This window comes from Apus apus, chromosome 24 (genome assembly GCF_020740795.1).
Source record: "Apus apus isolate bApuApu2 chromosome 24, bApuApu2.pri.cur, whole genome shotgun sequence".
Taxonomy (NCBI): domain Eukaryota; kingdom Metazoa; phylum Chordata; class Aves; order Apodiformes; family Apodidae; genus Apus; species Apus apus.
The window spans coordinates 3,268,514-3,290,301 of NC_067305.1; the positions used below are offsets into that span (position 1 = coordinate 3,268,514).

Here is a 21,788-nt window from a genome sequence, read left to right on the forward strand (position 1 = left end):
TGGCGGCGGGGAGGAGGCGCGGAAACCGCCCGCTCGGAGCGCCGAGATCCTCGATCCCGGCCCCGCACCCAGCCCTGCCAATCAATGACCGACCCGGCCCTGCCGATCAATTACCAACCCAGCCCTGCCAATCAATGACCACCCAGCCCTGCCAATCAATGACCGACCCCGCCCTGCCGATCAATTACCAACCCAGCCCTGCCAATCAATGACCACCCGGCCCTGCCAATCAATGACCACCCGGCCCTGCCAATCAATGACCGACCCCGCCCTGCCAATCAATGACCGACCCCGCCCTGCCAATCAACCCCTAACCCGGCCCTGCCAGCCCCTAACCCAGCTCTACCGACCCCTATCCCAGCTCTACCGACCCCTAACCCAGCTTTACCGACCCCTAACCCAACTCTACCCCATCCAGTGCTGACCCGTGTCCCCCAGCACCACATCTCCAGGGCTTGGAAACACCTCCAGGGGTGGGGATTCCACCCACCTCCCTGGGCAGCCTGGGCCAGGGTTTGAGAGCCCTTTCAGGGAAGAAGTTTCTCCTAATATCCAATCTCAACCTCCCCTGGGCACCTTGAGGCCATTTCCTCTTGTCCCATCACTTGTTCCTGGGGAGCAGAGCCCGACCCCCCTGGCTCCAACCTCCTCTCAGGAGCTGCAGAGCCAGCAGGTCTCCCCTCACCTCCTTGTCTCCAGGCTGATCCCCCAGCTCCCTCAGCTGCTCCTGCTCACACTTGTGCTCCAGCCCCTTCCCTAACTCCATTACCCTCTGAACATGCTCCAGCCCCTCCATCTCCCCCTTATCGTGGAGAGCCTAAAATCTGACCCCAGAATTCGAGGTGCCCCCGAGCACAGGGGGACGATCCCTGCCCTGCTGGCCCCTCCATGGCTGATACAAGCCAGGACGCTGGTGGCCTCTGTGGCCACCTGGGCACACACTCTCTGCCATCAACACCTTGTGATTGAGCTGTGGGGGTGGAAGGGGTGCTGTGTCGTGACATGGCGGGGGGGTCAGTCCTGCTGCCTCGTGTCTTCCTGTTGGGAATGCAGGGGGGTGTTGGTTTCACGTCCTAGTGTCAGCAGCAGAGGGTTGGGGTTAGTGTTGTTTTCCCATCCTAGTGCTGGAATCACGTTGTTGGGGTTTTTTTTTTCTCTCTATACCCTATTGTCAGGGATATATAGTTTGTTGAAGAGAAGGGAGATCTCTGCAGGTCCCAGTGACCCCTGGGGGGATTTTACGGTCCCAGCAACCGAGGGACTGAACTGGGCTCCACCCGGGGGGTCCCCAGACGGAGCAGGATTGATGCCAAGACCAGCCCCAACACAGCCCCTTGTGCCCTGCTCCCCGGGGCAGGAGGACACCAGCGGGTGCGGGTCATGGTGGGGACTGGGAAGGCAGCCACGGGGGCAGGAAAGGGCAGAATGAGACCTTGAAAGGGACAAAGTGACCTGCTAGAATGGAACGTGTGAACAGGAGGGGGGAACTGACAGGATCAGCAGGAGCGTGGGCTGGGCTGTAAACCCTGGAGCGCCCGGGCAGGGGGGAAAGAGGGGAGGGAGCTTTGGGAGCAGGGAACACCAAGGGTTGTTCAGCTGGCCATGGGTGCGCCTGCTTGTGGAGGTCACCCAGGCTTGCCAGGGTGTCAAGAACCCGAAGGATCCGCTCGGGCCCGTTCCCCGGCGCCACAAAAGCCGCTCCCATTCCCGCCACAGCCACGTCTCTCTCCTGCAAGGTCGGGGCCCCCCCCGCCCCCCGGGACCCGCCCCCGGGACCCGCCCCAGCGCGGCGGGGGAACGGAGCCCCCCCCCGGAACTACAACTCCCAGCACGCCCCGCGGCAGGCAGCGGCCCCACTGCGCCTGCGCGCCCCGGCGCCGCCTTCTGATTGGCCGGCGAAGCCGCCGCCATTTCGCGCCCCGGCTGGTGGCCCTCGGTAACGCGGCGGGGTGGGCGGGTCTGCCCCCCTCCGCCCGGTGCTGCGGAAAAAGCTGCCCCGGCCTGTCCCGGGGCCGCTCCGGGGATCCCGCCCGTTGAGCGGGCAGAGCTCCAGCCCGGGCGTCAGGACCCAGCGGCTTCTCACCGAGCTATCCAATCAACGCCTTCAGCTCGTCAGATTGACAGCCGCCTCCACCAATCAGCGGCGGCCGTCTCAGTAGCCAATCGGGAGGCAGCGTGAAGGCCGAGCGCCCGCCCCGCGGGGCGGAGCGGGCGGAAGGGCCGGGTCACGTGGGGCGCGCTCAGCCAATCAGCGCGGAGGCTGGCGGGGTCGCCCCGGCTCCCGCCAAATACGAGCGGGCGCCGCCGGGGCGGGACCGGACGGGCCGGGCTGGGCCGGGGCCGCTCGGGGCCGCTCGGGGCCGCTCGGCCGCCGCCGCCACCGCCACCGGGACAGCGGCGGGAGCCGCGGCGGCCGCCGCCGGGACAGGTGGGACCGATCTCGGGGTCGCGGGGTGTTTCTGGGCGCGGTTGGGGTGCGCGGGGCCTGCCCCGGGGTAACAAAGGAGGCCTCCGAGCCTGCCGCCACGCCCCGGGGCTAGGCCTGGGCCCGGTAGCCGCCTCCCTCGGCGCTTCCCTCCTTTCCCTCCAGGTCCCCGCAGGCAGGGGGCTGCCCGGTGGGCCCGGGCTCCGGGTGGGACTCATCCCGAGCCCTTTGTCCGGGCTGGCGGTGCCCGCCCTGCTCCCTCAAGAAGAGCTACGGGGCCCGGCTGGCTCGGGGAAGCGGGTAACGACCCCGGGAACGGGTCCCGGGTGTTTATTGTTCCTCTCTTTCCCCTCGTAGCCATGGAGTGCAGAGACAAAGCAGCTGGTCCTCCCAGGAAGCTCGTCCAAGGTAAAGCTGGGGGGGTGTCAGGCCTGGTTCTGTGGAACTTCTTGCCTTTTCAGTCCTAAACTGGCCTCGTTTCAGTTAAAATGCCTTGATATCTGATCCCCCCCCCAGCTCCCATCACTTGTATAATGTGACTAAACCAATAAAATGCTGTTTCAGCTCGACTGCCCTTCAAACGTTTGCATCCAGTGCCAAAGGAAAAGCTGGAGGCTGATTCCCAAGTCAAAAAAGTGAAGAGTTCCCAGAGTGGTTTTGATCCCACTAAGGATTCCTCCCTGGATGCATCCTCTGCATCCCTGGACAACCTGGAGAACAACTGTCAGCTGGATTCAGATGGGAATTTTTCACCAAAACTCCTTAATGGGAAAGGTCCATTAGACCATTTTATCCAGAAAACCACAGAAGTGAATCCAAATGAACCTGTGATTGTCATTGACCTGACAGAGGGCACGAGCCACAGACTGAGTGATGGTGTGGACCATGTTCATGTTGATCCAAAAGCTTCTTCATCCCTAGCAGTAAGTAATGGCACGTTAGGAAAAGAGAGAAACCAGCTGAGCTGCCTGAATTCCAGTCAGAGAAGCCAAAGGGGTGATCCCCTGGAGACTGATGGACCTTGTGAAGCTGCAGGGGATGAAGAGGAGTTGGTTGGTGGGATCCAGTCACGTTCTGGGATAGCAGAGTGTGAGGATGTGGAAGAGACCAAGGGAAAGCAGAGCAAACTGAAGGACATCATCTTTGAGGGGAAGATGCCCGTGGTGCTCCTGGAGGACATCATGACAGCAAAGTCACCCCAGGTGGTTTCTCTGGATGGAGCTGTCACCTCAGGAAGTGAGTCCATGGAATCATCTCATGAAGGAGACTCTGGACTTACCAGCTCCTCCCTGAGCCCTCACTCTGTGAGCTCCCCTGAGGCTCAGGCTGCTGCAGAACCCAAGAGGAACACCAGTCCCCTGGCTGCCTCCACACCCCTCAGGAAGGTTGGTCTCCTTTTTTTTAAGCTTTTTGTTTTTAAAGCTGCTGCTTTGCAGGCAGGTTGTGCTGTTCCCTGCCCTTGGAGTGAAAAGGGTGTTCACAAACATTGTGAGGAGTGTGTGGAACAGGTGTGGAATTCTGGAGTGTGAGGGTGGTGAGAGCCTGGCCCAGGTTGCCCAGGGAAGCTGTGGCTGCCCCATCCCTGGCAGTGTTGAAGGGCAGGTTGGATGGGGCTTGGAGCAGCCTGGGCTGGTGGGAGGTGTCCCTGCCCATGCAGGGGCTTGGATCTAGATGATCTTGAAGGTCCCTTCACACCCAAACCAGTCTGTTTTTCCCTCCTGAAGTGTTTTCCCTCCTGAAGTTCATGCCTTTGGCCTTAGCATTTTTGTCACTTGGATGAGGACAGTGACCAAAAGCAGTTTTGTCCCTCAGGAGATGTTTCACAGCCTCTGTTCTCTCCTTGATGAAGCTGCTCTAAGTGCTGCCAGACACTTGGTGTCAGTCAGTGCAGACCCTATTCCTGCTGGGAACTGCTGTGTTTTCTCCAGCTGAAGCTGCAGCCCAGCAGGGGAAGGTGCAAGATCTGTAGGTGGGGATGGAGGACAAACCTCTTGTCTCTCTGGGGAGAAACCCCCACATGTCCAGCACTCCTGGGGTGCTGTTGGGCAGTCAAAGGTGGAGGGAACACCTCAAAAACCAGCTCATTAGCTCTGGGTTGGATCTTGGTTCCAGTTGAGCACCTCAGCTCCAGCAGGAGACCCCAAAACATTGTGGGGTTTGATGCTGTGTTGAAGGAGAAGCTTCTAATGACAACAGTGCAGGTGGCTGAGACCTTCATGTAGCTCAAACACCTCTTCACCCTCAAGCATTTTGAGGAGGACACGAGAAAGGGGGGGGGTGTTTCTGGGGGGGCACAGCCCTGGTGAACATGCCTGGGTGCTGTAGCTAAGCCCCACCTACAGTTTAAGCTGGATTCTTTGAGCAATCTGTTCATTTTGCTTAATTATTAGAGGGCATCACAAGGAAGGTGGTGATGGTGGCTCCATGCTGTGCTGCCAGGAGGGGGGAGGGTTGAGTGTGTGGCTGAGGGTGAGGGGATGGAGGAGCTGGAATCCATCCTGCTTGTGCCACCTTGAGCCTTTTAAGAGAGATTTTCACCAACTGTCCCCTCCAGAATTCCAGGGGCTGTCCCCCAAGTGAGGAGAAACCTCCCTGGCCTGGAGGAGGGATGGATTAGAATTCCAGGAGCTGTCCCCCAAGTGAGGAGAAACCTCCCTTGCCTGGAGGAGGGATGGATTAGAATTCCAGGGACTGTCCCCCAAGTGAGGAGAAACCTCCTTGGCCTGGAGGAGGGATGGATGAGTTAGCTTGGAGCTCACAACCTGCCATGGCTTCCTTTTCTTCCTGCTTAGCAAGGAAAATGATCCATTTCCCCCACTGTTAAAACTCACAGTGGTTCATCTCTCAAATAAATAACATCACTTCAAGCAGGCATGAAGTGTTTCAGGCCAGACAAACCAAGCCCTTGAGTCCTGAGTTCAGATGATAACACCAAGTGCCTGGTTTCCTGAGGCTGGAACAGCTCAGATGCTTCACCTGGGACCTCTGTGGTTCTCTGTCCTAGCATGTTGGTCTCCCTAGGTGGAAACACCTCTGATAAACTCCACCTTCCCAGCTGAAAGAACCTTTGATTTTTGTGCCAGATAAAAGCAGCAGCTCCTGGTGCAACTTGGTGCTGTGTCAACTGAAATGTGAGCCCAGGAGATGAAGCAGTTGGGCTGGGTGAGTCTGTTCATCACACACCTGGGACTTGCTGCTGCCCAGGGCAGGAGGAGGAAGAAGATACAAGTCACACTGTGCTGAATTATTGACAAATGAAGCCTTTCACAAGTCTGTAAACATTTTTTTTTTGACATCAAATACCTTTTCACCTATAAATAACAGCTTGAAGAGAAATGAGAAGGGTGACCTGTTGGGTTGGTGTGCTGGTACTAGTGGAAGGGCTAAGTGGCTCTTCTGGTTACAGAAAGAAGGAATGGTGTTAAAATATGGAGAACAGTCCTGGTGTTGATATTGCATAATGATATTGCATAAATATCATGGCATGATTAGTAGTGGATGCAAAAAAAACAAACCCCCAAACAAATCAAGTTAAACTCAAAGGAAGCGACTTTGCTGTAGATAGAGCATAGAGGCATGGAATGGTTTGGGTTGGAAGGGACCTTCAAGATAACCAAGATCCAACCCCCCTGCATGGGCAGGGACACCTCCCACCAGCCCAGGCTGCTCCAAGCCCCATCCAACCTGCCCTTCAACACTGCCAGGGATGGGGCAGCCACAGCTTCCCTGGGCAACCTGGGCCAGGCTCTCACCACCCTCACACTCCAGAATTCCCTCCTCATGTCTCACCTCAATCTCCCTCTGCCAGTTTTCATCCATCCTCCCTTGTCCTCTCCCTCCCTGCCCTTGTCCCAAGCCCCTCCCCAGCTTTCCTGGAGCCCCTTCAGGCCCTGGAAGGTTCTCTAAGGTCTCCCTGGAGCCTTCTCTTCTCCAGGCTGAACACCCCAACTCTCCCAGCCTGGCTCCAGAGCAGAGCTGCTCCAGCCCTTGGATCATCTCTGTGGCCTCCTCTGGACTCTCCCCAGGAGCTCCATGTCCTTCCTGTGTTGGGGGCTCCAGAACTGCCCACACTTGTGTTCTGCTGTGCTCTGAGGATTTGGAGCAGCTCCTGTTTGTTTTTCTGCACACAATGTTCCCCTGGAAATGACACTTCAGATCTGAGCAGGCTGGAGGGATTTGTTATGCAAAACTGTAACATGAGGACTTAATGTAAACTGAAGTATTTAGATGTGTTCAGGCTTCATGTAAATCAGAGAGATTAGATGTTCTTGATCCATGTCTTCATGCTCTGTTCTGGGAGAATTGTGCTGAATGTTCATAGAACCATGGATTGGTTTGGGTTGGAAGGGACCTTCAAGATCATCTAGACCCAACCCCCTGCATGGGCAGGGACACCTCCCACCAGCCCAGGCTGCTCCAAGCCCCATCCAACCTGCCCTTCAACACTGCCAGGGATGGGGCAGCCACAGCTTCCCTGGGCAGCCTGGGCCAGGCTCTCACCCCCCTCACACTAATCCTGATCTGCAGGAGAAATGTTGATGGAATTGAGGCACAGCTCTTGAGAGTCCTAGTGCCTTGTGGAGAGGGAACCAGGTGGCTCTCTGAATCCTGCCTTTTGTCATTCTAGGTGGCTCAGGAGGTCCTCAGACTTGTCTTTTGTCATTCCAGGTGGCTCAGGAGGTCCTCAGACTTGTCTTTTGTCATTCCAGGTGGCTCAGGAGGTCCTCAAATTTGTCTTTTGTCATTCCAGGTGGCTCAGGAGGTCCTCAAACTTGTCTTTTGTCATTCCAGGTGGCTCAGGAGGTCCTCAAATTTGTCTTTTGTCATTCCAGGTGGCTCAGGAGGTCCTCAAACTTGTCTTTTGTCATTCCAGGTGGCTCAGGAGGTCCTCAAATTTGTCTTTTGTCATTCCAGGTGGCTCAGGAGGTCCTCAAACTTGTCTTTTGTCATTCCAGGTGGCTCAGGAGGTCCTCAAACTTGTCTTTTGTCATTCCAGGTGTCTCAGAAGTGCCACAGAAGCTCAGCTGAGAAGGAGAAGCTTCGGTTGCAAAGAGTAAGGGCTTTTCCACTGCCACAGACACTCCCCCTGCTGTGCTTTCCCACTGAGCAGTGAGCAAAGCCCCTTTACATTCCATCTTAGTCCACTTGGAACATCTCCCTTCCTCCTTTTCCTCACTGCTGAATATGGAAGAACCTTCATCCATGCACTCAAAGCCCTTGGCTGGTTCCCAAGCTCCTTAACATGTAGCTCCTGGAGTGTGGGTCCCTGCACTGCAGCTCAGTGCACTTTGGGATGAGATTAAGAACCTGGAAATGTTGGTGGCTGCTTCTCTAAGTGATTTTTTGGGAATCCTTTGTCTTTCCCAGCCCCTTCCTCAGCAGGTAGGTGCCTCCTGCTAAGGGCACAGAGTCAAGTGCCACCTTCAGAAGCTTTAAGGCTGGTTTCTTCATCTCTCACTCTTCCCTCTTTTAAGCCACAAAGAATAGGGGCTGTTACTTTATTTTCTTGTGCACTTATGGGGTCCCCCCTCATTTTCTTCCCCACTTAGGGGGTCCCCCCTCATTTTCTTCCCCACTTAGGGGGTCCCCACTCAGTTTTCTTTAGCATTTAAGGGATCTCCACTTGTTTTCTTCCCCACTTAGGGGGTCCCCCCTCATTTTCTTCCCCACTTAGGGGGTCCCCACTCAGTTTTCTTTAGCATTTAAGGGATCTCCACTTGTTTTCTTCCCCACTTAGGGGGTCCCCCCTCATTTTCTTCCCCACTTAGGGGGTCCCCACTCAGTTTTCCTTAGCATTTAAGGGATCTCCACTTGTTTTCTTCTGCATTTAGGGGGTCCCCCTCATTTTCTTCCCCACTTAGGGGGTCCCCACTCAGTTTTCTTTAGCATTTAAGGGATCTCCACTTGTTTTCTTCCCCACTTAGGGGGTCCCCCCTCATTTTCTTCCCCACTTAGGGGGTCCCCACTCAGTTTTCTTTAGCATTTAAGGGATCTCCACTTGTTTTCTTCCCCACTTAGGGGGTCCCCACTCAGTTTTCTTTAGCATTCAAGGGATCTCCACTTGTTTTCTTCTGCATTTAGGGGGACCCCCTCATTTTCTTCCTCACTTAGGGGGTCCCCACTCAGTTTTCTTTACCATTTAAGGGATCTCCACTTGTTTTCTTCTGCATTTAGGGGTCTTCATTTCTTTCCTCCTACATTTATGACTTGCAGAAAGAACTGTGGGAAATTACTGCTAAAAATGCCCAAGCCCTGATCTCTCCTTGCTCCAACATAACTTGTCAGCAAACTCAGTCCCATACCAGCTCTGTGGTGGGATGATTTTGCTGTCTGTCCTGCTTTCAGGCATAAAATGCTAAAAATAAAAGAGGGTGATGGATCACATGGAATTTTTGAGCCCCCAGTGCTGTAGGGAATGAGCTTTCCCTGCTGGAAAACTGGCTCTTGTTGGGCATTGGAGTCTTGTGATTCCTAATAACCAATTTCTAAAGCTGATAATGGGGGCTGTTGTGTTTTATTTGAGCTAAATGTGCTCCAAGCCTGTTCCCAAGATGCTTTTTACACTTCAGAAACCCAGTCTGTTGTTTTCCTCCCCTTCTAAATGGGTGTTAAAAATACCATGAAGGTGAGGGAGGGTTGAGAACAGAACCTTGAGCAGACTCAAAACTAAACAGACCTGTTCACTTCACACCATTTCCCAGCCTTCCCAGTGGATTTGCTCTGATTACCATGACTCAGTGTTGACAAAGTTGGTTGTTGTTTTTTTAAAATTGGCAGAATTTGGGGGGGGTTTTGGTTCCTCCTGCAGTGATTTGGATGTTGTGACTCTGCTCAGCGAGTCCCGACGTTGCCAAGGCAAGAAATGTGACATAAATAAAACTCAACTGCAGACACACAGAGAGGGTGTTTGTGTGTGTCTGAGCACAGATGTCCCCTGGTTTCCTGCTGAAGTCACCAATGCCCTGGGAAGCTGGAATTGTTGGCATTTTTCAGGAAGATTTCCACATTCTCCTTGATGTGGCAGTAAAGCCCTCGTGAGAAATTCAGCTGCCTTGGGAGGGAAATACTGTGAAGAGCAACATTTTCAGGCTCATCTCCTCACCTTGATCTCACAGTCCCCTTTAAATGAGCTTTAGGGTGTCTGGGGTTGTCTGATCAACACAAGTGACAGTGATTTTTGTGAGCTCCAGGTCCTACAAGCAGCTGCACAGCCAGAGTTTGGAGACTTATTCCCTGATCCAGTGAAAAACATGGTCAGGGAAAAGAAAAGCTTGGTGGGTTTAATATAAAATCAGATCAAACTATTCAAACCAGCCCTAATTGATGATGATCCCAGTTTCACATCAAGTGATTAGGGTTGGAAGAGACCTTTGGAGATCATCTAGTTCCAGGTTCACCATATCCTAAAGTGAAAGTGTTTGGGAAACAATCTGAAATCCTCATAAACATTTAAAAATCATGTTAAAAATTCCCATCTCGTTTTAGTTGGTAATGGGGGTGACTCAAAGGATCAAGGAAAGAGAATTCCAAGCTTCCCTTGATGCTGAGGGGGTGGAAACAGGAGGAAAAGAACAATTAATGCAGCACCTGGTGCAAGGTCTGAGGGCACCGTGTTAAATAACCACTTGTCCTGTGAGAGTAGGAATCCACTCTGGATTCCTGGAGCTGGAGATTCAGCTGGAGAATGAAATTCTTACTTTAGTCAGGGGTTGTGTTTGGGTTTTTTTTTTTCTGGCAGCAGCTTTTGCTGGGCCCAAAGAGACACTTGTTTCTGTCCCAGGACCAGGAACGTGCAGACAAGCTGCAGAAGCTGCAGGCGGAGCGAGAGGAAAAGGGGAGGCTGAAGGAAGAGGCAAAAGCTGCAAAAGAAAGAGCCAAGGAGGAGGCCAAGAAGAAGAAGGAAGAAGAGAAAGAGTTGAAAGAGAAAGAAAGGAGAGAAAAGAGAGAGAAGGAAGAGAAGGAGAAAGCTGAGAAGCTGAGAGTCAAGGAGGAGAAACGCAAGGAGAGGCAGGAAGCTCTGGAGTAAGTGGCTTCATTTCCACAGGTCCTGGGGATTAAGATGTGAACACCTTTCCATGCCCCCTGGACTTTCAGAGGCCACACTGGTCAAACAGCACGTGTCACTTTTTTCACAGGGGCTATTTTAAATGTATTTTAATGCCAGCCCCTCATCCCAGCAGGACATTCTGTCTCCAGATGACCTGGGCTTCTCATTGGATGTGGCTGATGGGAGCTGTTCTGCTCCACTGGGTTTTCATGGCCAGTCTTGTTGTGCTTTTGCAATTTCTTGGCACTGGTGCCTTGTCTGGTGAGGAAGTTCCCTGATCTTGAGGGAAATTGGAAGCAACCTGGCTAATTGGTGGCTAAAACAGGTCAATATTTGCTCAGGAAGGAATGCAGAGAGTTCTCAGTGGGTTTAACCAAGTACAGCCCTTGGCTGAGTTAATAGATGATCTTCTTTCCTAGCATGATGGGTTCTTAGGGTCTGGGGCTTCTCACCTCTTCCTCAGTGCAAATAATCACTTGATGGGCTTGTGACAACATCAATTTTGTATTAAAGGGCAAAACTCGAGGAGAAGAGGAAGAAAGAAGAGGAGAAACGGTTAAGGGAGGAGGAAAAGGTAAATGTCATCTCTGGCTTGTCTCTAAATTCTTCTGCTATGGTGAAAGGGTGTTCATGGGCTCCCTGGAACCCTGCTGAGGGCTCCTGAAGCTCCTGTGGTTCTCCAGGCAGTGTCCCCTGCCTCAAGAGCTCCTGAAGCTCCTGTGGTTCTCCAGGCAGTGTCCCCTGCCTCAAGAGCTCCTGAAGCTCCTGTGGTTCTCCAGGCAGTGTCCCCTGCCTCAAGAGCTCCTGAAGCTCCTGTGGTTCTCCAGGCAGTGTCTCCTGCCTCAAGAGCTCCTGAAGCTCCTGTGGTTCTCCAGGCAGTGTCCCCTGCCTCAAGAGCTCCTGAAGCTCCTGTGGTTCTCCAGGCAGTGTCTCCTGCCTTAAGAGCTCCTGAAGCTCCTGTGGTTCTCCAGGCAGTGTCCCCTGCCTCAAGAGCTCCTGAAGCTCCTGTGGTTCTCCAGGCAGTGTCTCCTGCCTCAAGAGCTCCTGAAGCTCCTGTGGTTCTCCAGGCAGTGTCCCCTGCCTCAAGAGCTCCTGAAGCTCCTGTGGTTCTCCAGGCAGTGTCTCCTGCCTCAAGAGCTCCTGAAGCTCCTGTGGTTCTCCAGGCAGTGTCTCCTGCCTCAAGAGCTCCTGAAGCTCCTGTGGTTCTCCAGGCAGTGTCCCCTGCCTCAAGAGCTTTTGAAGCTCCTGTGGTTCTCCAGGCAGTGTCCCCTGCCTCAAGAGCTCCTGAAGCTCCTGTGGTTCTCCAGGCAGTGTCCCCTGCCTCAAGAGCTCCTGAAGCTCCTGTGGTTCTCCAGGCAGTGTCCCCTGCCTCAAGAGCTCCTGAAGCTCCTGTGGTTCTCCAGGCAATGTGTCCTGCCTCAAGAGCTCCTGAAGCTCCTGTGGTTCTCCAGGCAGTGTCTCCTGCCTCAAGAGCTCCTGAAGCTCCTGTGGTTCTCCAGGCAGTGTCCCCTGCCTCAAGAGCTCCTGAAGCTCCTGTGGTTCTCCAGGCAATGTGTCCTGCCTCAAGAGCTCCTGAAGCTCCTGTGGTTCTCCAGGCAGTGTCTCCTGCCTCAAGAGCTCCTGAAGCTCCTGTGGTTCTCCAGGCAGTGTCTCCTGCCTCAAGAGCTCCTGAAGCTCCTGTGGTTCTCCAGGCAGTGTCTCCTGCCTCAAGAGCTCCTGAAGCTCCTGTGCTTCTCCAGGCAGTGTCCCCTGCCTTGGTGACACTTGGGGAGTGAGCTCATCCATTTGGGATGCAGCCAATCCACCCTGACCAGGTGGTGCTGCTCCACCAATCCTGTCATGCAGGTTTCTTGTCTTTCATGCAAGTTGGTGCTTTGTTTTTACCTGTTCAAACTCTTTTCTGTCTTGGTTTCTCAATGCCCACGAGTGAACCTTCTGCTTTGTCTTAGAGACACTGGAATCCACTGAGCTGTGGGAGGGGAGACAATTATTATTGAGCTGGGAAATGACTCAACTTGGCTTTCTACCTTACTAGGTTTGAACTTGGGTCATGCATGAAGGAATGATGAGGCTTGGTCCTGTCTTGGTGTTTATAATTTGCCTTTTCCTTCTGATTTCAGCGAATTAATGCCCAGAAAGCAGAAATCACCAGGTTCTTCCAGAAACCAAAGACTCCACAAGCCCCAAAGGTGAGGTGTTGCTGTTCCTGTGGTTTCTTGGTCTTCCATTAATCATCTTTTGACAAAGACACTTCATTTCCTTCTGCTCCATCCCATAGAGCTGAGATGGCCAGAGCATTAATATCCCTTCCTAATTTTAAAAGCAGTTGCTTCAGTAAAAAAAAAATCTCACCTGTGTTTTCTGCTGCCCTTGGCTGTAAAGACTCAGATTCCCTTGAGGAAGATCTCTTGGGAGTCTCAGACAGGAATGGCTTCACCACAATCTTCACTCAAAGGTTTGGTGTTGAGGTTTGTGTGGCTGGAATGTCCTGGTGCTGCACGTTCTCTGGTGCTTCAGCCCCTGATGATCCTCACTTGGCATTTCAGATTCTTGCTGGTTCTTGTGGAAAGTTTCCTCCTTTTGAAATCAAGGAGAACATGGTCTTAGCTCCTCTCTGCCGTGTTGCCCTGGATCCAGACTTGTTGGAGCAGCTGGATAAGCTCCTGTGTGGCCAGAATAGTGAAGATTCCTTCTTGAGGGATTTAAAGTGTCGGAAACCACGGAAAACTGGACCCACTTTTGTCAGTAGCAGCACTGACATAGTGAACAGGTTAGTCTGTGTTTTGGAGGGGGGTTTCTTCACCTTTTTTTTGTGTAGAATCAACTGCAGAATGGTTTTGAGATCCTCTTGGTCTGATGTTGGAGGTGGTGGAAAGATGAAGCTCTTCTTGGAATGCTCGTTTTGTAGGAGAATTGTTTCTACGGGGAGCAGGATTTTGTGATGTAGAATTAGAGAATCCCAGGCTGGTTTGGGTGGGAAGGGACCTCCAAGATCATCCAGTCCCAACCCCCCTGCATGGGCAGAGACACCTCCCACCAGCCCAGGCTGCTCCAAACCCCATCCAACCTGCCCTTCAACACTGCCAGGGATGGGGCAGCCACAGCTTCCCTGGGCAACCTTGGACAGGCTCTCACCACCCTCACAAGGAAGAGCTTCTTCTTCATGTCCAAGTCTAGATTTCTTTCACAGAATCATGGAATTATTTGGGTTGGAAGGGACCTTATAGATCATCTAGTTCCAACCCCCTTGCATGGGCAGGGACACCTCCCACCAGCCCAGGTATTAGCAGCATCAAGTTGGGTTAACCATTCCATATGGTGCTTCTCAAGCCCTTCTCCAGAGGAAACACAAGCTTCAGGCAGCTGCCACTGGACACTACTGGTCCTAAAGGGTGTTTGTCTTTGATAATTTAAAGAAGTTAACACATGGGTGGCCAAAGGAGAGGTGAGCTGAGGAGGGAGGTGGCTTGTCTGGAGCTTCATGGTCTTGCAGGAGAATTGGGAGAGTCTGTTGCAATGAACTCAGGCCCTGGGTTGGTTTGTGGCTTTCTCTGAGATGTTTTCCCAAGCAGCAGGGGAGTGTTCTGGGAGGACTGAAGATGATCTCTCCTTTCCACAGTGATGTGGTGGTCGTGGATAACTGCAAACCAGATGCTGTTCCAGAAAGAGGGAAGTTTGGTCGGATGAAACTCCTGCAGTTCTGTGAGAATCACCGTCCTGCCTATTGGGGCACGTGGAACAAGAAAACCTCTGTGATCCATCCCAGGAACCCGTGGTCAAAGGACAGTGTAAGGAAGTCCCTGGTAGTGCAGTTGGGTTGTGTGCTTTCTGTATGCTCCTGAATTCATGGAGTCATGGAATGGTTTGGGTGGGAAGGGACCTGAAAGATCATCTAGATCCAACCCCCCTGCATGGGCAGGGACACCTCCCACCAGCCCAGGTTGCTCCAAGCCCCATCCAACCTGCCCTTCAACACTGCCAGGGATGGGGCAGCCACAGCTTCCCTGGGCAACCTGGGCCAGGCTCTCCCCACCCTCACACTCCAAAATTCCCTCCTCATGTCTCACCTCAATCTCCCTCTGCCAGTTTTCATCCATCCCCCCTTGTCCTCTCCCTCCCTGCCCTTGTCCCAAGTCCCTCCCCAGCTTTCCTGGAGCCCCTTCAGGCACTGGAAGCTGCTCTAAGGTCTCCCTGGAGCCTTCTCTTCTCCAGGCTGAACACCCCAACTCTCCCAGCCTGTCTCTGTAGGAGAGAACTGAACACACAGTTGGCCACGTTCACTTGTTTTCTAGGATTTCTAATCCCCTTTTGCATGTCCCCTCTTGCTCCTGAGATATGAAACCCTGACCAGGGTCTGGCATCCTCCTCTCACATCATTTCCAGAGGTGACATGTTGGCATTTCTTCTAGAAACTCCTGGACTATGAAGTAGATAGTGATGAGGAATGGGAAGAGGAGGAACCTGGAGAAAGTCTCTCCCATAGTGAAGGGGTAAGGATTCCACGTGCTGACCAGCAGCTTTCTGAACCCAACCCCACTTGTCAGACTGATTTCTAACAAGGAGGGTTGATTTTTAGGATGATGAAGAGGAGGGAGAGGATGAAGATGATGACGATGGGTTTTTTGTACCCCATGGGTACCTATCTGAAGATGAAGGAGTGACAGAAGTAAGTGAACTGGCTGTGACTGGATTTCCATCTCTGTGTCCAGTGACTTGTGTAGAACTGGCTGTGGTGTAATCACCTCAGATCTGCAGGGTTCAGGAGCAGACTGCTCCTTGAATCATGGAATGGTTTGGGTTGGAGAGACCTTCAAGATCATCCAGATCCAACCCCCCTGCATGGGCAGGGACACCTCCCACCAGCCCAGGTTGCTCCAAGCCCCATCCAACCTGCCCTTCAACACTGCCAGGGATGGGGCAGCCACAGCTTCCCTGGGCAACCTGGGCCAGGCTCTCACCACCCTCACACTCCAGAATTCCCTCCTCATGTCTCCCCTCCATCTCCCTCTTCCAGTTTAAAACCATTCCCTGTTGTCTTCTCCCTACAAGCCCTTGTCAAAAGTCCCACCACCAGTGGTGCCACTGTTGAATCCCAAAGGAAAGGATGGATTCTGATCCTGCTTAATGTAGAGCCCCATCCAACCTACCCTTGAACTCTTCCAGGGCTGGGGCACCCACAGCTTCCCTGGGCAACCTGTCCCAGTGTCTCACCACCCTCACAGGGAAGAATTTCTTCCTGCAGCTCAGGGGATGTGATGAAAAGTTGGGTTGAAACAGCTTGTCTTTTCCCTGCAGTGAATGTTACAGAATCTCTCTCTCACCTGTGGCTTTAGGAGTGTGACCCTGAGAACCAGAAGGTCCGTCAGAAGCTGAAAGCAAAGGAATGGGATGAGTTGATGGCCAAGGGGAAGAGGCTCCATGTCCTGCAGCCTGTGAAGATTGGCTGTGTCTGGGAAGGCCCAGGCAAGGACAGCAGCTCCAGTGCAGACCTGAAGGTTCTCCAGCAGTTCACAGCCTGTATCCTGGATTCACTCGGCCCAGAGGAGGAACAGCAGATACAGAAAGGCAGTAAAAGAAGAGCAAAAGATCAGCAAAGTAAGACCTGGAGGGCTCAGTATTTGTGTTTATCTGCTGTTGTGTTCCACGCTGAGAGAGCAGATGTGGTGGGTGTGAAATTCAGAATGAGAAGGCTGAAATCCAAGGAATCTCTGAGAGATCTTGGAGAGGAGCTTCCTGGCTTTGCTTCCAGTGTGGCCTTAGTTACACCCTCTAGAAACTCTTGCTCTAGATCATCTAGGAAGTGGAGCCAACAGGAGCAGAAGGCTCAGATTTAGGATGGTTCACTGGAAGTGATGGAGCCCACAGACCCATTTACAGTTCAGGAGGAGAGGGTTTGTTTTGTGTGACAGGTCCTGGTACTGAGGATCTGCTGTGTGTGAGTGACACAGGGATGTGGGTAACACAAAGGCTGGAAGAACTTTCACTTCAGGGGGTTGTTTATTACTGGGGGTGAATTTCTACAGCAGATTGAGCTCCTGGTACAATCTCACATCTAAAATGAATCTTGTAGGTTCATAGAATAGTTTGGGTTGGAAGGGATCTTCAAGATCATCCAGTCCCAACCCCCTGCATGGGCAGGGACACCTCCCACCAGCCCAGGCTGCTCCAAGCCCCATCCAACCTGCCCTTCAACACTGCCAGGGATGGGGCAGCCACAGCTTCCCTGGGCAACCTGGGCCAGGCTCTCACCACCCTCACACTCCAGAATTCCCTCCTCATGTCTCACCTCAATCTCCCTCTGCCAGTTTAAATCCATCCCCCCTTGTCCCATCACTGCCCTCTCCAGGAAGAAGTTTCTCCCCATCTTTCCTGTAGGCTCCATCTTATCTTCTTTCTTTCTGGAGCCACCTGTGCTGGTTGGTCATGTCAGCCTGGGTTTTATCAACCTTCCAAGTTCTTCCCTACCACCTCTGTCCCTCCTTTCTTCCCTGCAGTCCTTGGCCAGCTTCTCCCTCTGCTTCATGGCAACGTCCACGGGAGCAAAGTGATCATCCAGGAATTCCAGGAATGCTGCCGGCAGGGACTGTTCAGCGAGGGGATGGCAGCTGCTGATGGCAGTGACACCAGCCCCACGAGTCCCCACCCCTCCAGGCCACAGACCCCTGTGGGTGAGGACAGTGGTGTCCCTTCCAAAGCCAGGCTAAAGAGAATCATTTCAGAGAACTCTGTGTACGAGAAGAGACCCGAGTACAGGATGTGCTGGTACGTCCACTCGGAGGTGCTGAAGAGTTTTGACCAAGAGCACCTCCCTGTCCCCTGCCAATGGAACTACATCACCCAGGTCCCTTCTGCAGGGAAGGAGGAAGGTGGCAACGTGCCAGCCCTGGCTGTCCCACCAGCCACCCCCGTGGCAGTGAAGAGGAAGGCCATGGGGAGCATGTCCATCACGAGGTTCATGAAGAGGCCTCGGGACGCTGAGCAGGTGAGTCCTGTCCAGGTGCTCTTCCTTGGTAAGAATCATAGAAGGTGTGGGGTTGGAAGGGACCTTGAAAGGTCATCTAGTCCAGCCCCCTGCAGGGCACAGGGAACTTTTTAAACAGCCCAGGTTGCTCCAAGCCCCGTCAAGCCTGACCTTCTACACTTCCAATGATGGAGCCTCTACTACCTCTCTGGGTGACCTGTTCCAGGGTCTCACCACCCTCACAGCAAAGAATTTCCTCCTCATGTTTCACCTCAATCTCCCTCTTCCAGTTTTCATCCATCCCTCCTTGTCCTCTCCCTCCCTGCCCTTGTCCCAAGTCCCTCCCCAGCTTTCCTGGAGCCCCTTCAGGCACTGGAAGCTGCTCTAAGGTCTCCCTGGAGCCTTCTCTTCTCCAGGCTGAACACCCCAACTCTCCCAGCCTGGCTCCAGAGCAGAGCTGCTCCAGCCCTGGGATCATCTCCGTGGCCTCCTCTGGGCTCTCTCCAGGAGCTCCATGTCCTTCTTGTGCTGGGGACTCCAGAACTGGACCCAGTGCTCTAAGGAGGTTCTTGCCAGAGCAGAATAAAGGGGGACAATCCCCTCCCTTGCCCTGCTGGCCACACTTCTGGTGATCCAGCCCAGGACAAGGTTGAATGCTGCAACTCAACCCATAATAGTCTCTGAAGTCTCCAGTTTCTGACATCACAAAACTGAATTTCAAGAGCTGGTTTAAAAATGTAATAACCCACAGGAGCAAAATGAGTTGGATTTGGGAGCAGTTGCTACCCCAGCTCTGAGCTTTGGTCTGGTCTTCCTGTTGTTGGCTTCTGCTTTTCAGGGTGACCACAAATAGCATTAAGAGCTTAATCACCCCCAAAAAAATGACTGAAAGTGCAGTGGGTGCTTTCTGAGTGTTGGTCTGTAGATGGAAGGCTTGAGGTCATAGAATCATAGAATGGTTTGGGTTGGAAGGGACCTTAAAGATCCTCTGGGTCCTGAAGTTTGGTGTTACCAACCCTTTGCTTCCAAGCCTGCAGGCAGCACAGGGTTTGCACTGGATTGATTCCTCATCCCCTGTGGACAAGGAGGTGAGGAAAGAAGCCACAGAAAAGGCTTTTTATGCTTTTCCCTCCCACTTTATTCTTGGCTTCTTTGGCTCATCGACTGCAAATGCTCTGCATTCAAGTGTTGATGGGGATCAGAGACTTGGGAGAAGCTGTTCAGCCCCCAAACTCCATCTGCTTGGTTTGTTTCTTCTCCTAAATAAAGGCAGAGATTAAAAAAAAACCAACAATCTCTGCTTGGCACCCACTGGAAGTTCTGCTGATAACAAATGACTGGGGCAGAAACAGCAAAACAAAAGAGGTTTGGTAGAATTCCATTCATTTTTCAAAGCATTTTTGAAGCTGCCCCTGTGAAGTTGGGGAGCAAAGGTGTCCTGAAAGCCTGATGTCTTAAAATCAGCCACCACTCAGGTGTTGGATCCCATCTTTCCTCTCTTGGAGACTGGGGACAGCCTGGGAATGACCTGGAGGGGGGAGTCAGGGCCACCAGGTTCTCCACCCCTGGCACATGTTGCTCTGCTGTGAAGCTCAAACCAAGCCCCATGGAGGTAAATGTGCTCTGAAACAAACTGTGGGGAGAGAAGAACTTGGTCCCAGGGTGGGCAGCACCTGCCTGTGTGTGGGAGGGAAGAACTTCAATCTGACAAATTGTGGCTTTAATGCAAGACACAAATTAAAAATGTCCCTTGCAGGGGGTGGGGGTTGGGCTCTGGGGCTGAGGTTTTGCATTCCCCAGTTCCAAGTTGAGGGGGTGGTGGGGAACCCACCACAAAAAAATCACTTGCAGCTGTTCAGTGCTGGGCAGTTTGTGTCATTCCTTCTATTATTCCTTTTCCTGATGAATAGTTTGTGCTGAAAATGGGGTCACCAAGGGGAGCAACTGTCCCCCCCTCCCTGAACAAAAGCCAAAGATGAGGAGTCAAGGGGGACAGAACAAGCTTCAAACTTGACCAACAAAAGTCACTCCAAGTCCAGAAGGAGGAAAAGCCTCTCAAATAATTGGGAAAGGGGAGGAGAAGATTTTTCCTTCCCAACCATCAAAACTGGGTCAGATTTCAAGGAAGGTTTGAAGTGACTTGGGGATGTGTGGGCAGTTGTGGAAGAGTGAAAACCATCTTGGAGCAGGAGCTTGGCATGTTTCCTGCACCCTGTTCCTGAGGCCTTTTATCAGCCATCCCTGTCTGGTGGTGCCAGGGCTTCCTTGGTCATTCCCTCCCAATATTCCCAAGGTTGTCCTGCCTGGGCAGGAGTTTTTTCTGCCTGCTGTGCTGGTCCCCAGCACCACCAGTGCCATCTCCCTGGCATCACCAGTCCCACTGTGCTCTAAGCTGCTGCCTTTGTTTTTCCCTTCAGGCTGAAGCTGTGGAGATGGATGGATTCCAGGCAGACACTGAGGAAGATGAGGAAGATGATGACTGCATGATTGTGGATATACAGCCAGGCAAAGGTGGGAAAATCAATGGGTAGCAGGTTCTTGCTCCCATCAGGAGGACAGTGGGTGGTTCAACCTGCTGCAGCTTTTCTGCCACTTGGTCACAAAGCCTCATCTTCTCTCTGGGTGTTTGGTTTTTAGGTGCTTCCCTGCTTTTTATGCTTTATTTTGGAGGTTTCTTTGCTATTTCTGGTCCTCCCCAACCTGCTCTTGCTCTTTCTTCCCTCCAAGTCAATGGCACAAGGTGCCTGTGCCTGGCATTGCCTGCCAGTGATGCCTGGTGCTGCTGGGAGAACAGTGGGGTCAACATCAGCAGATCCACAACCTATTGGTAGATACTGCTGAGCAGGGCTGGTCTCTGGGTTTGCAACTTTATGTCCAGAGTCTTTCCAGGACTGGCAAGGCCTGGACCATAACTCCCCTCTGCTGCCTCTTCAAGTCATAGAATCTTAGAATCCCATCCTGGTTTGGGTGGGAAGGGACTTTAAAGACCATCCAGATCCAGCCCCTCTGCATGGGCAGGGACACCTCCCACCAGCCCAGGTTGCTCCAAGCCCCATCCAACCTGCCCTTCAACACTGCCAGGGATGGGGCAGCCACAGCTTCCCTGGGCAACCTGGGCCAGGCTCTCACCACCCTCACACTCCAGAATTCCCTCCTCATGTCTCACCTCCATCTCCCTCTCCCTCTCCCAGTTTTCATCCATCCCCCCTTGTCCTCTATAAATTCAGGATTTCTTGATTGACAGAATAAAGGAAACTGGGGTTTTTCTGTTGAGCAGTTCCTGCCTTCCCTAGAGAAGGGCTCCTCCACATCTCCAGAGCTTTAAATTCTCTAGTGTTTGACCCATTCTAGACCCATCTGGGTCTCTGTCTCAGCTGGTGCCACGTTCCTCCTCCTGGAACAAACAACTCTTAGACAACATGATTTGCATTTCAGCCTAAGCTGCTTTTGCTCATGCCAGGAGTGCAGTTTGTCCCCTCTCCTGCCCAGGACAGGAATGCTGCTCAGGAGTGAGTCTTCCTCAGGCTTTGCTGCCACACAGGCAGCTGATTTGTTGACTTCTGAGCTTGATTTAGTGAATTCTGCCCCACTGAAAAGATGATGAAGATCCTTCCTATGGTTGAAGTGATTTTTTAATCTGGATTAATGTCAACCCAGTGTTAAAACCACTTTTGAAATGGGATCAAAAAGGAGACTTGCAGAGGGGCTGAGCCAGATAAAGCACCTAGTCCTCCAATTCTGCCAGATGAATGAAGAGATTTAAAAACCAACCCAACAATAAACACAATTACCCAAAATAAACCCCCAAACCAACACATTTTCTACTTGCAGACTCTAGGTTGGCAGCTCCTGAAGCAGCTTCAGAGCCCAGCAGTGCAGGAGCCACTGGCCAGGACACCAGCATGATCAACCCATCTTAACACCCTTTGTGGAGACTTCACCACCTACTAACTTCTCTGTATGTATGTAGAATGAATTAGAGAGTTTAAAAACCTTGGTGTATCTTTGAACAAGATACTTGAGAAAGTATTCCATATTTCTTGTAAAGAGAAGACAGCACTTTGTTCTGCTTCAGCCAGGATGGAAGCTTAAATTTTTAGTTGCTAGTTTTTTAGCTTAAAAAAAGAAAAAAGAAATAACTGCATATTAATCTGTCCTTAATAAAGCATTATTGAAATTTTGATACTTCTTTGTAATGGAAAGTATCTTAAGTTATCTCTAAAAGTAGTGGAGGGATTTGGAAATAAGCTTATTGTGATGCCACTGGGGGGATGACTGTTGATAATGTTGTATAGCATGGCCTTGGGTATAAATGATGTACAATTATATTTGAATTTATGCTCTCTCTGTCATCC

The 21,788-nt window shown here is 52.4% G+C and overlaps 1 protein-coding gene across 2 annotated transcripts; it reads left to right on the plus strand.

Annotated features, from left to right (window-relative positions):
- The first annotated feature begins 2,315 nt into the window (after positions 1–2,315).
- On the plus strand, positions 2,316–21,785 carry CHAF1A (chromatin assembly factor 1 subunit A). Of its 2 annotated transcripts, XM_051639734.1 has the most exons (15): positions 2,316–2,428; positions 2,783–2,833; positions 2,990–3,810; positions 7,422–7,478; positions 10,206–10,447; positions 10,986–11,046; positions 12,593–12,661; positions 13,019–13,242; positions 14,092–14,260; positions 14,882–14,962; positions 15,049–15,138; positions 15,806–16,067; positions 16,967–17,454; positions 19,851–19,944; positions 21,265–21,785. In XM_051639734.1, the coding sequence occupies exons 2-15, from the start codon at positions 2,785–2,787 to the stop codon at positions 21,351–21,353; spliced, it is 2,796 nt and encodes a 931-aa protein (XP_051495694.1). In that variant the 5' UTR covers positions 2,316–2,428; positions 2,783–2,784; the 3' UTR covers positions 21,354–21,785. The 2 variants fall into 2 exon arrangements, with proteins under 2 accessions (XP_051495694.1, XP_051495695.1); XM_051639735.1 differs by lacking the exons at positions 10,206–10,447; positions 10,986–11,046.
- Positions 21,786–21,788: the final 3 nt, after the last annotated feature.